At 46.8% G+C, this 16,561-nt stretch overlaps 1 protein-coding gene across 1 annotated transcript in view; it reads left to right on the forward strand.

The window, feature by feature from the left end:
• Positions 1–14,853, forward strand: part of VOPP1 (VOPP1 WW domain binding protein) — a 68,282-nt gene extending 53,429 nt beyond the window's left edge. Inside the window, exons 3-5 of the mRNA XM_042806351.1 lie at positions 8,307–8,384; positions 10,446–10,582; positions 14,392–14,853. Coding sequence (XP_042662285.1) covers positions 8,307–8,384; positions 10,446–10,582; positions 14,392–14,573 — 397 coding nt within the window. The 3' untranslated portion in view covers positions 14,574–14,853. The remainder of the gene's footprint in view (positions 1–8,306; positions 8,385–10,445; positions 10,583–14,391) is intronic.
• The last annotated feature ends 1,708 nt before the right edge of the window (positions 14,854–16,561 follow it).

Here is a 16,561-nt window from a genome sequence, read left to right on the forward strand (position 1 = left end):
GTAAAGTGAGAAAACACCTGGGTTGAGATAAAGAGAGTTTAACAGGTAAAGCCAAAGCCACGCACACAAGCAAAGCAAAGCAAGGGATCCATTCCCCCCTTCCCACGGGCAGGCAGGGGCTCAGCCATGCCCGGGACAGCCGGGCTCCATCACGCGTGACGGGGGCTTGGGCAGGGAAACGCCATCCCTCCCAACGTGCCCCCTTCCTCCTCCTCCTTCCCCAGCTCGGTATGCTGAGCATATGTCCTGTGGGCTGGGGTGTCCCAGATGTGCCCCCCCAGCTCCCTGTGCCCCCCCAGCCTACTTGTGGGTAGGGTGAGGATCAGAAAAGGCCTTGAGGCTGTGTGAGCGCTGCTCAGCAGGGACTGAAACATCCCTGTGTTATCAAAACTCTTTCCAGCACAAATCCAAACCACAGCCCCACACCAGCTACTCTGAAGAAAATTAACTCTATCCTGGCCCAAGCCAGCACAGGGGACAGTCTCTGTATTCTAGTGGAGGAGTACTCTGAAACCAGACTCTCCTCTGGCTGAGGTGGAGCAGGGAACCCAGTCCCACCCCCCTCTCATTTCCAGAGGATGCAATAACCACTCTTGTGGCTATCACGAGTGAGCCTCAGTGTTTCCTCTTGAGGCTGTTTGACTTGAAATACTCATCAGAACATCAATTCTTCCATGTCCCAGGCAAGAACCCTAATGTGAGGCTGAGAATCAAGGTCTTCTGGCTTCCTGTCAGTGGGACAGGAAGGCTTGTGCCGGGTTTGAGCTCCAGTGGGACAACATCAAGGAGCGTTTGATCCTAAAGTCATCTTGAAGCTTCTAACCCTTTCTGGGTAGGGAGACCTTGAATTAAAATTTTGAAAGACTTGGTGGCACCTAACTGCTGGCCATTAGTACCCGAGTCCTCCTCTGCATTTGAAGTCCTTCTCTTCTCATGTGGTGGCTTGGTGAAGGAAGAAAAAAGATTTACTGTGCATTAGTATGTTCAATTCAGGCAGATAGGAAATTCGTGGACACCCATCGCCCCCTGGCAGCAGACTGCTTATAATCTCCCAAAACGACGATTAGATGCAGTAGGACTGCTCGCCCGCTGGGAGCAGCTTGAGATGCAAAGAACTAATCATCTGGTTAATGAGGGGCCCAATGATTAACAAGAAGTCCTCGTTCCTCTTCGTGTGAGAAATTTACACTTCCACCTCCAGAAAATTAAAAGTCATCGTATGGATTATCTGCGTCTTAGTTTTGCCAGAGCCTTAAGCTACGCTGTTTCTCTGCTTTGTTCTGTGAAATGCCTGCAGCCTATGTTGAAAAATGGCAATGTGAGTTACTCTATACTGCCTCGGGACAGAGCCCGAACCGTAGAAATCCTTGCTAGGTTCTGCTGCAGGAGGAGCAGAGGAAATTTCTAGATGGGTGTGCGCTGGCCAGAAAGCCATGTGGTGAGACTTGCTGCCTTTACAGACAGCAAGGAAAGTCCCTCGGCAGGGTGGCTTTCCTCTTGGAGTCTGAGAAGAGAGGGCTGGGGTTTTGGTGAGCCGTTGGGCAGTAGAAGGGTTGGTTTGATAGGAGCAGCTGAGCAAATACTTCTCATCCCATCAAAAGTGAGGGAGGATTTACCATTTTCTGCTGAGTTCTTGCACTGAGATGGTATTTATAGGCCCTTCACCTAAAGAATAATTGAGAAATAATCTCTTTTTCAGCTGTTGCCTGCTCTTGTTTTTCATGTCTGTGTGAAGGACAGGAGCCAAGTATCTTGTCTCATAGGAAATTTTAGTTGTGTCAAGACAGATAGGAACCTAATCTGAGCAAATATTGTTTCTGTCTCTGTTGTTTCTACTCTGTAGAAAAAAATCACCTGACAGCCCCTTTCCTCCTTTTTGCTTTACGTTTTGTTACGGAGTTAAGGGCTGGGTGATTTATCAGGTACGTGGGTAACTGTATGTCTAGTGCTTTACTGGGTACCAGCGCAGTGTTTTACCCTCAAGTACAGCTGACTGCGTTCATCTATGAAGCAGTTATAAGTGTTACATATATCTACTTTTATATTCACCAATATCAGACCTGCATTTTACAAGGCACTGTTCTTGCGTGCACTGGGAGATCACCTTTGCTATGTATAAGAAAAGAAGAGAAACGCTTTTGGGTGCTGAGTGGAGTTGTGTCCCTGCTGAAAATTAAACTGTGTTACGAAGACATGCTAAGGAGACACAGCCAGCTCTAAGACCAAGGCTGGGAAGCAGATGTTGCCTGTCACTGCTCCACCAGCCAAACACCTTGCCTGTGTTGCTGCTCCTCAGGCATCTAAGTGAATGCCAGTGGAGGGATCTGGCCTTTGTTGCTGCATCTTTCTGCAGGGAGATGAAACTATTTTGAGACTCAGAAATAGTTACTTAGGTGGGACTCCTGAGTGCAGAGTTGGACTCTGTGTTTCAATTTCCATGTTCATAGGGCTGCTGTAGCAAAATGGATTCCTTGGGATCACCTCTCCACCGTGCTTGTAGAGTTAAGCTCCTCCACGTGTCTTCCCCGTGTAAGCAGTCAATAACCTGGGCATTTCCTTGTATAGCAATATAGTCAATGGCTTTGCTTTGAAAACTGCTTTATATTGGAAGGTGGAAATGCACATACAGAATGGTCTGAAATGAGTTAATCATTGGTAAAATAAACTTGGTAGAAAAATAGCTCGCTGTCTTTCAGTTACATGGTACACCTATTGATCATCTTCCTCATTCCTCATCCTGCAGGTGTAATCCTGAATCGAGGGGCAGTGTAGTCCTCTTGAGCTCAGCAGCATTACTCCTCATGGATAGCACAGCCAAGGCTCTGAACTTCATCAGAATCGTTTCTGCTAGTCACTTCATGGTGGTTGCTTGCTTTGTTCTTTTTGTTTCATGGCTCATTTGATTTTTCTCTGTTCAGCATCGCTGCATTGTGGCAGCTGAGTTCCAAGCAGATTAAAATTCACACTTCAGCTGTCTGCCTTCATCTGTTCCGTGGTAGCAGACCTGAGCCTTCTGGCGTTGAGGGCTCAGCACTGAGTCTGCCTGGAGGTGACCCAGTCCCTTCCTTCCAGTTCTCGTGAGCACTTGTGGTTCTCCTCCAGGTCTTTTGCCCATGCCAGTATTAGGGCCACAGCTGGGACTTCCTTAGCTTCATCTGATGCTACTAGCCATTCCTCCCCAGATCTTTCTTTTCTGTTCTTAGTTTCGGTCTATTGCTATATCCTCCTTAACTTCCTGGCTCCTTTTGGTTTCCCCCTCCCTCCCCACTTCAGAAACTGCCAGTGCATCTTGTATTCCAATGACTCCCAGTTTGCTTTATAGATCTTGCACATACATGCAGCAATCATTTAACCTATGACTGGCATGTAACCTTTTTTGGAGCTAAAGTTAGGCTTGTCTTCAGGACACTGGTTAGAAATCATGCAGTTCCCTGTATCTGGTTGTTGCAGGGGTTTTGTGGTTTTCTTTCAGCCTCCCATCCTCTGCCTCTGTCTACAGTAGAGTTTCTGCTGCTATATGTGGATTAACAATTTATGTTTTGCTTTACTCTTCCAAAAGACATTGCTGATCAAACGTCTTAAATATTAAATCAGGTTTTGGCACTTATCATGTAAACAGACTAGAGAGTAAACCTAAGAAGGCTACAGCCTACATTTCAGAGGGATGGTGTTGATGGGGAATACCTGTGTTGAGTGAGGGCAGGGAATGTTGTCAGGAGATGGCCATACACTCTACTGAAGACTGTAATCCTTGCTTTACCTCTAATTTCTCCTCTTTACATCAAGTGCCAATCAGGGAATTATTTTTAGATGCAGTTCTTTGCTGTGGTAGCTCTGCTAAGAAGGGACTCGCTGAGCTGCGTAGATGCCTGTATAAATGGAAAGGAGCTTCTGAACCGTTTCTCTGAGCAGTAACTATCTGCAGAACACATACAAGTACAGGGTTGGTTTGTGGGCTTTGGGTCGTACCATATATCCATACATGAAACTTTGTGCTTTGCTTGTCCATTAAGGGAAGAAGTTCAGCCTCATGATATAAGTGCAAACCCATACAAAAAGCTTGTCACCGTGATCTGACACGCAGCGTAACTTTGATCTCTGACACAGCAGTTCCTTGGTGTGCTAGCAGTACAAGCCATTGGACATGCATTCATTTCACTCCGCTGAATTATAAATGAAAAGATGTACCTTCTAAATCATAAATCACATCATGGACGTTTTTCAAGAGAGACCGTATGCTCGGTGAAGGTGCAGATTAGTAGTGCAACTAATGGATCATGGCTTGTCCTAAGTAATGCGCTAAATTTTGATCCATGAAACAAGCACTGCCTTAGGGAAATGCGGTTGTTGGGATGACGCTGGTGTGTGAAAGAGGGAAATTGGCTTTAGAAAAGCCTCCTGTGGGAGATGGGCTGGGTCCAGTTCAGGTTGATAGTAAGGCTTATTCTTCTTCAACTGGCATTGGACACAACCAGTCCTTCTCTGTAAAGCAGAGCCAATGCATGAGTGTAGTTTAAAGAATATGCATGCTAATTCAGTAAGTTCATGTGGTTTTGTTTTTTTATGAACCAGGGTCTTAATTCTACTGGGACTTGCTGTCCGGCAGTACGAGATGCTATGTCAAAGACTGATTATACTTAAGCTTGTCTGGTGCTCCATTAATAAGCTGATTTTATTCTCGTCTTCTGCTGGCTAATAAATATGCCTTTTGTAAGTAAGTTAATTTTCTTGTAATTGGGATCGATGTTTTCCGAGGTTGTGTTGTTTTTTCATAGCACATTGAATCAGGCACAGGAGACCAGCAGAGCTTCCGCGGTACCCTGACAGCACTGTCGGCAAATGAGCCCTTTGTCCTTCCAGCCTTTTTTGGCGCTGTTCTCGCGTGGTGGGGGACACAAACAGCAGCTTGTTATCATGGCATCATCCCTGATTCCAGGCTCCCACATATGGGTACGTGTGCCCATACTCTCAGGCACACAAAATAAAGTGACTGTTTGGTTTTACGGGTAAAAAAGTGAAGGGGTTACTAGAGTCAGATCTCAAATGGATTTATCTCCTGAGTTGTGATACTGGGTTAGCTACACAGCTCCACTCAGCAAATGCAGGGCTTAGCCTTGGATGAGTTGCCTCAGAAAGCTTACTGGCTGTTAGAAAATGGAGCTTCTCTAAACACAGCCATAATGAGAGACTCGTCCGTCCTTTGCATCATCGTTTTTGGCCATTTGAAAGTGCAGTCATCTGTGTAGGAGATGAAACGTCTCTTTGATGGCCTGTTTGCCACTCAGTGGTCTCAGGAGCTTCATAAACATTCAGCAATTGAGCCTTTCTGTCTTCCAGCTGGCACTTCAGCCCTCTTTTGCAGGAAGAAAAGCTAAGCCACTGAGACTTTAAAAATGGTGCTGACTTGTAGCCTAGACAATTTAGAGATTAAAAATAAAAAGCAAATTCAGGTACTATACTCCTTGTGCAGATGCTGTTTTAATTTTAGTGGTTTGAACGACTGTAATTATGTATTTTAAAATAGCCTTTTCCCATCTCTTCTGGCTCCGAAGAAAACAGATGCAAAATAAGCGAGGCAAGGGTGGGCACGGGGGAGGCGTACGTGCAGCCTTCCTGGGCTTTCTGTTTTAGCTTAACTTTTAATACAACTTAAGCTCTTGGGGCTTGATCTGGGAAATGGCTTTGGGATCAGAGGCCAGCCTGGTGCATCCGCTCCCCGTCCTGCTGCGGTCAGGTGTAGGTGTCTGGGCTGAGAGAGCCAAAGTGTGGAGGCAGAGACAAAGGCTGTTCACATCCTTCTTTTTGGGGGCCTTAATTGTCTCGAGAAGGGCTGTTAGATTTGTGGGCTCTGTTTCCTGTCTGCTCCTCTGGCCCGGCAAAGTCCTTGCTGTGCAGCATCAGCAAAAGGGACAAGTGCCCATCAACATGGATGAGGTTCTCCAAGCAGAAGTGTGTTGAGGAGCAAAAGAAGTGCCATGACCACTGATTTAATAGAAGGCAGCGGCTGTCACCCCATTTTGTAAGGAGCCTGATCCTGTCTGTGCATTTAACATGCGTCTTGAAAGCTCCTGTTGGGTTGATCCACTTGGGGAGCATGGAGGAGGGCTTAATTTCTTGGTCCCAGTAGGACTGAAGGTAATGCTGACTTGCTAAGTCTTGTTAGCAGTGAGTAGGAGCAGTTGTTGGGGTCCTGGCAAGCTGTAAGGAAGAACAGAGGTTGGAGGTGGGTTGCTTTCAGATTCAATGATGGCAAAGTGGATGTTTTCTCTTTTGGCGTGAGCAACTTACTCTGCTTGAGTCTCAAACTGGGTGCCTGAGTGTATTCACGGACCTTGCTGATCATGTGAGATCCTCTGGCTACCTTAAATAAATCCTGCCTTCTTGTCATCAGAAGAACGTGTAACTGTTTTCACTTGCAAAACAACTGATTATCTATCCATAGGGCATCCTTCTCTGGCTCCAATTAGAGGCTGAAGCCTGTGTGACTTGACATACTCTGTGAGTGAAGGCTTGTTAATTGAGCGTGTAAATGTGTAATTGTCTGTACAGTTATCCAAATGAGGTTTTTTTAAGCTTTGCATACAAATATGGGAGCACAGTCATGCAGTTGGGTAAATCTTCCAAAACCAGGTGCCTAATTAAATACGTGTATTGAGCATCCAGATGCCAACACCCTTAAAAAGATCGAGCCGGTTGTGGTTACCTCCTCTTTTCTTGTTGTATGTGGGTACACTAATCTGAATGTTTTCATCTGAGCCTGTCACATACCATAATTTCTGTCCTTTTTCCTACTAAATATGTTTCACTGGTGTGGGAAATGGCAGTTACTATAGAAATTGTTCAGATGTTGCTGTTAATGTATGTGCTGGCTTTTAGTGAAGTGGTACCTTGTGCTTACAGTGGTTCGTGCTATAATACCTTTAAAATGGTTCTATTCCATACGAAATATTAATTTGAAACGGGGCAGGGGGAGGTTTGAGGAAAGCCTACTTAACTAATGAGAGTTGTTGGCAGTTGTAATCCAGTGCAACTTCTGAGAAGCAAAAAATGACATTAAATGTGCAAATAATGGTACCCTTGAAGTTTTCTCTGCACTCGGTGGTTTCTCTGTTTGGAAGCTGCTGATTTGCAAAGAATGAGTGATCTGGCAGTTCTGACCTTGCAATTATTGTCTGTTGCAGTGAACAAAACCCCAAATGGCTCATTTTTGAAGTCTGCAGTGTTCATTTGCTGTGAAAGAAAACACAGTAAATACTGCTTTTTTTTTTTATATATAACGTGTCCTTTTATACAGAATTAAGCACTACATTCAGTCTTTTAGAGGTGGCTTTAAAAGAAGTTGTCATGGTTTGAACCTGGCCGGCAGCCAAACACCACGCAGCTGCTCGCCCACCTTCCCCTGCCTGGGAGTGGGAGGGAATTGGAGGGGTCAAGGGAGATAAAAACAGTTTAATAATGGTAATGAAATAAAATAATAACAATAATAGAAAGTATAAACGGGTAATGTACATGCAATTGCTCAGTACCCGCTGACCAATACCCAGCCCGTTCCCGGCCAGCGACCCCGAGATACCAAGACCGATCACAATTCCAGAAGTGAGAGAGAACCCCCCTTCTTCCTGGCCACCCCTCCTTTATATAGTGAACATGACATTTCATGCTATGCAATATTTCATTGGCCAGTTTGGGTCCGGTGCTCTGGCCGTGCTCCCTCCCTGCTCCCTGTGCCCTCGCGCACGGGCAGGGCAGGGGGAGTTGGAGAGTCTTTGATCTCTTGGCAACAACTGAAAACATCAGTGTCTTGTCAGCATTCTTTTCATACCAAATCCCGTATCGAATCCAAAGCACAGCACTGTTCTAGCTGCTAAGAAGGAACATTAACTCTATTCCAGCCCAAACCAGGACAGAAGTATATAGGAAGGTGGTTTCAATAAGGTGCAAAAAGTTCCTGAATAGTGATGGAGCTGTGCCATGGGTGGGTACATGTAGTTGACAACTTTATCCAGCTAGGGGTCGTCTGTTCTTATTCATAGACCCACAGAATGGTTTGGGTTGGAAAGGTCCTTTAAAGCCCCCCCAGTGCCCCCCCCTGCCCCGGGCAGGGCCCCCTTCCCCCAGCCCAGGGGGCTCCCAGCCCCGTCCAACCTGGCCTTGAACCCTTCTGGGAGGCTTTGCCTCCTGGGCTTATGGCAATGTTGTAAATAGTGCCTTGAGCAGGGCTGCAAACAGCGTCAGGATTGGGAATGATGTTTTAATCGGAGTGACAAGCACTCCCTTAATGCCCTTTTCTCTTTATTTCTCTGCAGATGTCGCTCCTATGAGGATTGCTGTGGTTCAAGATGCTGTGTTAGAGCTCTCTCTATCCAGCGACTATGGTATTTTTGGTAGGTCAGGGCATGTGGGAATTTTATGTTTGTCCTGTTCTTGTCCTGTCTGTAGGGCTTAAATCAGGGTATTGCCAGCCCTAGTATTTTGAAGTAAAGTAAGTACAACTATACAGGAATGTATATGTATGCATATAAATGCAAGGATGTTGATTTTTTGCTTATAAAATTATCCTAATGTAGTGAGAAAACACTGAAAAAGAAGGTAACTTGTGTAAGGTTGACCTTTCCTGCTTCTGCATCCTGCTGGTCTGTACAGGTGGTGGTCTCACTCTTACCCAAAATTCTTGAATTCCTTATACTGGTTTCAGCTATTACTGGGCAGCAGCATTTCTCTGGTTTTGTTGGGCACTCAGTTTTAAAAGAGAACTGTGTAAGGAGGATTGTGCATTTAGGCAGGGTTTAGGATATTCTTGCCAGCTGAACTGAGGCTTCAATTAAAAAGGAAGAGAAGTACATCTATGACTATGAGGATTTCGCTGGAGATGACAGCAAGGGAAAAGAAGGCAGAAAGATTTGAGCTTGTGAAACCAGCGACTCAGTAATCTGGATAAAGCTTAAACTAATCACTGCTATATGCATAATGAAAAAATAAGGTAAATTCGGTATGGAGAGGAATTTAAGAAAGCACCTGAGTTAAACCTTCTCATTACAGTAGAGAGAAGGCAAAAGTTCTCCTAGAAAGCCTGATTTCAGGCATTTTTATGGAGAATTTGAAGACTGCTTAAAAAAAGAAAAAAAAAAAAGCCTTCAAAATTGGAACGAATAAACACTGAAAATCAGAAGCCTGATATCTACTATAATACAGAGATTTTCTGAAGCTGACTGTGGGATTTCAGTGTACAATCCTTACTGCTATAACCGAAGAGCTCTGCATCTCAATCCCTGGGGTGACGTCATAAATCTCTGCTTTTCTGTTCAGAACAAATCCTTTGCAGGAACACTGCCAAAAGGGAATGTATTAATATTGGCTCGGGGAAACAGGACCTCCTTCTGCTCTCATTTCCACCGGAGAAACGGGAACAGAATTTGACCCTTTGCATGAAGTACCGTGCAGTGTCACACTCTTCCTCTCGGGCACCTGGGAATGGTCCAGAGGAGAGAAACATGGTGTGTAGGTTTGCCTCTGGCCAACTTCGGTGGCCTCTGGCCAACGTCCTTCCCTTCCAAAAGAGCCCAGTTGTCATTGTCTTCCAGTAAAGGGCCCTAAAACGAGGTGGCAATTACAGGCAGAAGAACCATTTGGGTTTACGGGAGCTTGCATCAGTCATTAGCATGTCTGATAACTAATCCAGGAATCACAGTGAAAGCCACTGTCTGAAGAACAAAATCTTCTGGCATGCCTTTGCTGCATGTGCTGGTTTCCACACCACCAGGGCAAGGGAATGATGAGGACAGTTTAGTCAGGTCAGAAAAGGAGCGGAGAGGAGAAGAACTGAAGCAAAATCACATCCTTCTCCTTGAGAATGGGTATCCCGTCTAGGAAGCACAGAGGAAAGCTTCTCATCGACGGTGCTGAATGCTTAAGTCTTCTGGCTTGAGTCTAAATGCCAGCTAGAAAATTAGTGTTGAGTAATTGAAGAACATCTAAGAACCTTCTCTTAAGGGCAACTGCAGGATAGTATTGCTCATTGCGCCCCCCAACCCTCCTGGGCAGCCTCGATGCTCTGAGTGAGGGGCTTATGTCTGAGATGCGCAGTTTGAAACTGTACCGACTGGGAATTTCAGTTCAGCATCCCCGGGGCAAAGGTTGGGTGTGAACCTGAACTTTCCAAAAGCTCAAGGCTGTTTTAGTTTCAGATTGGTATTTTACGTGCCAGAACACACCGGACACTAGTGCTGATCGCTGAAGATGTCCATAATAGATCCGTACGTGCCCCGCGAGTGCTGTCTCAAATGACACAGACCTGCTCTCCAGACACAACCCGTTTAAGAAACCCTGATAAAAGTCGTAGGCTGATGATTGCTAGATGATACTCTTGTTGCAGTCAGTGAACAGTGGGGGTTTGAGAGCTGCCTGAACGTTGAGTGGGTGTTGACTTCCCTCTTCTCTTTGCCTAGGTTCCTTTTGATGATGGGAGTTTTGTTCTGTTGCGGAGCTGGTTTCTTTATCCGAAGGCGGATGTACCCTCCTCCACTAGTAGAAGAACCTACTTTTAACGTGTCTTACACCAGACAACCAGTCAACACTGCATCAGGTCAGAGACTGCTTATTAAACAAGTTTCACTGATTGCTTACATTTGCCAAGGTGTTTTAAAAGGGTGAATTTAGGGGTTTTGGTTGGTTGGGTTTTGGAAACTGTGGGATTTGGACCAAGAGATTGTGCTGCACTAAACCATGCAGCCATCTCTTGTGATGAGCGAAGCCTTCTGCCTTTCACACAGCAGAATTCAGCTGCAGTGTACAGAAGCGTTTTTGAAACCCAGGACCACAGGACTTGCAGGTCCCTTCTCTCGTGGTTCCTCGTGCCTTTACAGCTGTGTGTCCATGCATGGCAGGAGGCCAGCAAGTTCTCGCTCGGCAGCGTAGACAAAATGATAGCTATCCAAAATAACCAGTGGCGTGAAGAAAGAGTTTTAAATACAGTTCATAACATCTGGCAGAGGTGAAGGAAAGCCGAACATTTTTCTTCCACGATCTGACCATCTCGCAAATCTCTCTTTTTATTTGCCTCCCATGCTCTGTGCTACAGCTTTTCTGCAAAGTGGTCCTTCCCCTCTTTTTAGTCTGATTGCCGTCTCCCTGCTCGGTAATGGCTGTGAGCATCAGGAGGATTTACCTAGTGATGGCTCCTCTGGCAATTCTGCTTTCTAGATTTGTTCTTTCTTCCCCTCTGACTGTTAGTCCCAGTTTGGAGAATCCTGCAAAATAAGACTCACCTGTAAGCAGAAGACGTTTGTGCCTTACGGGAGCACTTTGAATGCAGCTGTCTCTAGCGGGGAGGCCTTTGACAGTGCTGAGATTTTATCTGGTGCTTGCTTTCTCCCTGCTTCAGCAAGGCCAACCCCCAAACCGGGCCGTTTTTAACCGCTCTCCAGATTGTGTAAGCCAGTGCTAATTCTTGCCAGCGAAACTACACGCACACATATGCAGGCACGCTTCGTACACTGACACTTTTCCTCCCGGGCTGTCATTTTATTGCATGTTATATTAGAGAGAGCTGAAGCCAGCAGAAAACTATCTTTTCTGACAGCTTTTTTTTTTGAATTGCCAATTTGTTTTTGTTTCATACCGGCTTAGAAGTGGAAATACAGCTGAATATTTTGTAACAAGAAGGGTGATCTCTCTGAAAATTCGGTGCGTCAAACCTCTCTATCAGAAATCATCTTCTGAACCATGCCATCTCTGTGCAATACCGTGGCTGCATCAAGGCAGCCTCCTTAGAAAAGCGTCCTAAAGCCCTTCTAGCTAGCTGTGGCTGCGAGCGTGGGGGCTCTCCCCGCTGCCATGCCAGCTGCAGCACAGCCCTGTGCCTCGGGCAGACGCTGGAAAGGCTCTTTCTTGCATCCTTAAGCACAGACATGCGTTTCCCCCCCTCTCTCTCACAGGTCTAAACAGATAAAAAGATGTTACAGACACAAACTGACACTTTATTCCCCTTCTTTTTGTTTAAATCCTACAAGGTTTTTCTAGGGCTTCCATTCTGCATCTGGTTTTCTGCTTGACTGAACAACCATCTCCACAGAGAGTACTTATTTTTCAACAGTGGAGGGTTGGGGAGCGGGGAGCCAAACAAACTAAACTAATATTTTTAAGCCTGAAAAATAGCCTCAAGATGATGTGAACAGGGGAGCGTCTTTGGCTGGATTGACAAATACCAGATTTAATTTTAGAGCACAGTTTTATTTTTTCACGACACTTCATGGAACACAAATTGTGAGTAAATATAAAATAAGCACAAGCCCTTGAATGACCTTATGCTATCAGCTTCCAGACTGTTATTGCTGTTGCTTAAAAGCTTTGGGCTTTGAGCTAACCCCACCAATTTTTAATTTTTTTTTTTTTCCAACTTTTTCTACTAATGTAGGAATATTCAGCAGCAAAAGCAATGGGAATTCGTGGTGGACCAAGCTCTCATTTGCTGCTAGCTCCTCTTCCAGATTTGGCAGCAGCAGCCCAGTTCACTGGGGAGGTGAAACGTGGCTCCTTGCCCAGCTCCCTCCTTAGGCAACGGCAGCATCTTCTGCCATCCCAGCAGCAGCCTGGGAGTGCTTTTTCTGTGGGCCTGGCTGGGAAAATGGATTGCACACCTCACTTAGAAGCAGGAGTTTGCAGACCTGGTGGTATCTTTCCCTTCAGCCCTGGCTACATAGCCCCAGACCGGCAGTTCGGGTGCTTGGAAAAGGTTGGGTCCCTTTGTAGACACTTAATAAATACTTACTGAGCTGATCCCACAAGGTTAATAATTCAGACGTTGTTTTCTGATGGGTTTAATGAACTGAGAAAATGTCTCAGAAGATTAGTGTCCACACTTACACCCCCACTCCCAATTAAAAAATAATACATGGATGTTTTAATGAAAACAGTTACTTTCCTAAAGAGCAAGCTGCAGGGAGCTCCTTCAACCTCTCCCATTTCCCCATGCAGATGTAAACTGCAGGAATGCAGGGCTGGGCAGGATTTAACTTTAAAACAAAAAAAATGCTTCAGCAAAAGGCTACAGGAGGGGGCACCAGCCCAGGCTTTGGGTGCTGCCGGTGGAAGCAGAACAGGGGCTTCACGTCGCCGCGGCAAAGGGAGAGAGGCTGTGGAGCAGCTCTCCTTGCTCAGACAGGCAAAGGGAAAAATTCTTGCAGTGGTGTGTTTAAAAAATACTGTGTTAAGAAGGAAGCAGCTGCGTTCCCAATCTGCTCGCCGTCCTCTTTGCTCCAGAGTGTCCAAACAGATATCCCAGGCTCTGGGACAGTTGGCAGCCCTGTGCCTTGTGGCTCGACCTGTCTGATTTAATATTGTAAGGACACGTTTGGGGGTTTGCTATGCAGCTCCTTCCTGAATGCTTGAAGTACTAAGGGGTGCGTAAAGCTTCAAGAGCCTATATTGTGGCAATACTGAGTCTTCATGTCACTAAGTCACAGAAAGGAATGATTGAGGGGAAAAATCCATTAGAGACCTTATCATTATAGGAAAAACAGTCTAGCACCAAAAGAAAAAAACCCGTTGCTCAGCTGTGAATTTTTTGTCAGTCCAGCTTTATTTAAATAGACAGAGGGAAAGAGAAGAAAACTAGTTTACATCTTGGGATAGAGGCAATCTGCAACTTTAATTGCTGCAGTGGTCGTCCACCACCCCCTGTGATACCCGAGGAGGGTTACATGCCACCTTTGGTATTCCTCGTGGCAGCAGTCTCTGGCACTCCTCATGTGCCATGCCTAAGGAGCTTTGCGTTTGATCATAGGCTCCCTTGCCTTGTCCCTGCAGGCTCCAACATCATTTCCCAAACGTAATCCGTGCGAAGCAATCTTCTCCCATCGTGTTAGCCAGCCAGAATTGGCTTCAGCTGGGGTTTTTGATTCATCCGTGTTTCCTCCTTAGCCGCACTGTGCCTGGAAGGGAAATCATCTATTTGAGATGCACTCTGGTTTACGGGCAGATCTAGTACACCACAAAATAATCTGCGAACTCCTTTCAGAGGGCTGGACACCTGAGTCCGCCCGGGATGCCCTGCCCCTCCTCTCTGCAGGCACTGCAGTTCTGGCTGGGGAGCTGAGCAGGGCTCGCTGTTTTCCCTCTCAGCTGGCAGCCGCCTGGGGCCCTGGTGCCCTTTGTTTCACCAAATGATTTCCATCGCACGCAAGGTTGAAACTTTTTTGGTGAAACCTCAAGAAGCGAATGTAGTCCCGCCAGCCTGGGTTTGCTCTGGAACGGGAGAAAGGTGGCTCCTTGTCTTTACTCTGATGAAGGCTTTGGGAAATCTTTTCCAAGTGTGCAGAGCGCAGGCCCTGGCAGAGCACAACCTGATGCCGCTGCCACTGTTGATACTTTTTTCTCTCCTTTTCTTTCTTGCAGGGTCACAACAGCCTGGAGTGCCGTATTACACAGATCCAGGTGGACCTGTGATGAATCCCATGGCTATGGCTTTCCACGTCCAGCCCAATTCCCCCCAAGGAAACCCGGTTTATCCACCCCCACCTTCCTACTGCAACACCCCACCTCCCCCTTACGAGCAGGTGGTGAAATCCTCCACGTGAGGACTCTCTGGCTCTCTGACCTGACTGTACGAGCAGAAGGTGCCACTGCAAAATGGCCGAGGTGGAGGGCATCCACCCTTTGGAACACTTGCTAGTTCTCCAAGTCCTCTCTCCCTCCCTTCCCTGCACCCTTCCTCATTAAAGTTACTTGCAAAGGGGTAATTTTAAATTTTTTTTCTTTTTTTTTTTTTTAGTAGAAGTGGATTTTTTTCTTTGTCTTCAAAATGAGAGAAGTTGTCTTTGTAATGCTTTTAATGGAAACCTATATTTAAAACCCGTATGTCTTTCTCTTTATTTATTGTTCGTTTCAGTCGTCGGTTTAATTGCGCTGTGTCAGGCTGCTGACAGCAGTTTTTTATGCAACCCCAGAGCGATGTGCACCCTCCTAAGACCCCATAGCAGAAAAGCCAGCATCTAAAGGAAGGGACGGAGAAAGAGGGTGGAAGAGGCAGGGCAATGCTTTTTCCAGAAATGGTGACCACCATCTTTTTCTTTCACAATTTTCCTGTGCAATTTGCTTCTGATGCACGACAGGAGGAGGCTGTGATGGAAGTGGCTGTGGCTGGAGCACCGGCGTTGGTCACGTCACGGCAGGGGCTTTGCCAAAGAGGGGACTCGTTACTTTAAATGATGCATCTACCAAGTGAAGAACCAAGACTTGAGTGTTTCTTGGCCGGCACCTGGGCTCTGCCTGTGTGGTCGGTGTCCTGGCTCCCCTTGTTTTGCCAGCGGTGAGATTGTATGAAACAGCCTAAATGTTGGCAGTGTTACAGCCTCAGAGCTACTTGTGCTTGCGCCTCTTCGTGGGAGAGTTAGGAACACTGAAACACATGGGTGAGTTTTCTTCCCTACATTGGAAAATAATCACAGTAAGAAGGAACGGGAGCGCACTGCCGGGTTTGCTCCCTTTGACATCGATGGGAGTTTTGTCCCTGAGAAATAGGAGCTTTCATGATGGTCCTACCGCTGCCACAAAGAGCAGCAAGTAGAGCTGTCCCCTCCAGGTGACGGATCTGTAAAACCGCTCTCCTCTCTAGGTCAACAAATAGCTAACTTTTCAGGACTGGTGCTTAAGAGCAGTTCCTTGACCCGACGCGTGGATGGTTTGGCTTTCAGTGACTCTCAGCTCTTGGTGCGTTTTGCTGTGAGCAGCCCCAGGATTCCCAAGTCACCATCTCGTGCTCGGGGCTGACTCTGAGCGGCCACGAGCCTGCACCTTCAAATAAACACAGAGCCCCTCTGCCCACGAGGGCTCCCACTCCCATCTGTGCCTAGCAAAAATGCGGAGCTGCTCTGAGACCGGCCTCCGTGCCAGCGGGACCCCCTCCCTTTGCACGTATTCAGAGCCGCGTCGCTGATGGGCGACCAGAGGAAGATGCCATCGCCTTCCACCGCCGCAGGGCCTGCAGAAACAGCACAGCTGAGGATCAGGACTCTGATAATAAAGTCCTTTGGGTACTTGGGCTGGCTGTTTACTCACTGCCAATACACCGACTGTCCCTCCGGCCGGGGCACAGAGGTGGGCTGGAGGGTTGGCTCTGCAGACACGGTGTTGCACGGGGGAGCCGAAGCTTTTTCTTGTGCTGTTGGTGCCTGCCAGCAACTTGTGAGAACCTGTCCCTCGGCGGCAAGCCGGGTTGGCAGAACTGGCAGAACGGAGCGCCCCGTTTGTGATGAATGGGAGTCTCTGACAGGGACCCCACCGAGGGTGGCAGGTTCTGAGAGCGGACGGTGGCGTTAGTAGCCATCTGGAGCAGAGCTAGCTTTTGGGGAGCTCGTCCCCCCAGACCTGACTTGGGTGCAATTGTAACTTGCCCTCCTTACTCTGCATCGTACGGGACAAAGCAAAGTACTTCTGTGTATGCAGTGTAGACTCGGCGGACACTTAACCAAAAAAAAGTACATTTTCTGTATGATTACTAGGTCCATCTGCACACCACAACTGTATATATTTTCTAAACGAGCGTGCACTTGAAGGTTAAAGCTGC

Source organism: Tyto alba, unplaced genomic scaffold (assembly GCF_018691265.1).
Source record: "Tyto alba isolate M040663 unplaced genomic scaffold, T.alba_DEE_v4.0 Super-Scaffold_46, whole genome shotgun sequence".
Classification (NCBI taxonomy): Eukaryota; Metazoa; Chordata; class Aves; order Strigiformes; family Tytonidae; genus Tyto; species Tyto alba.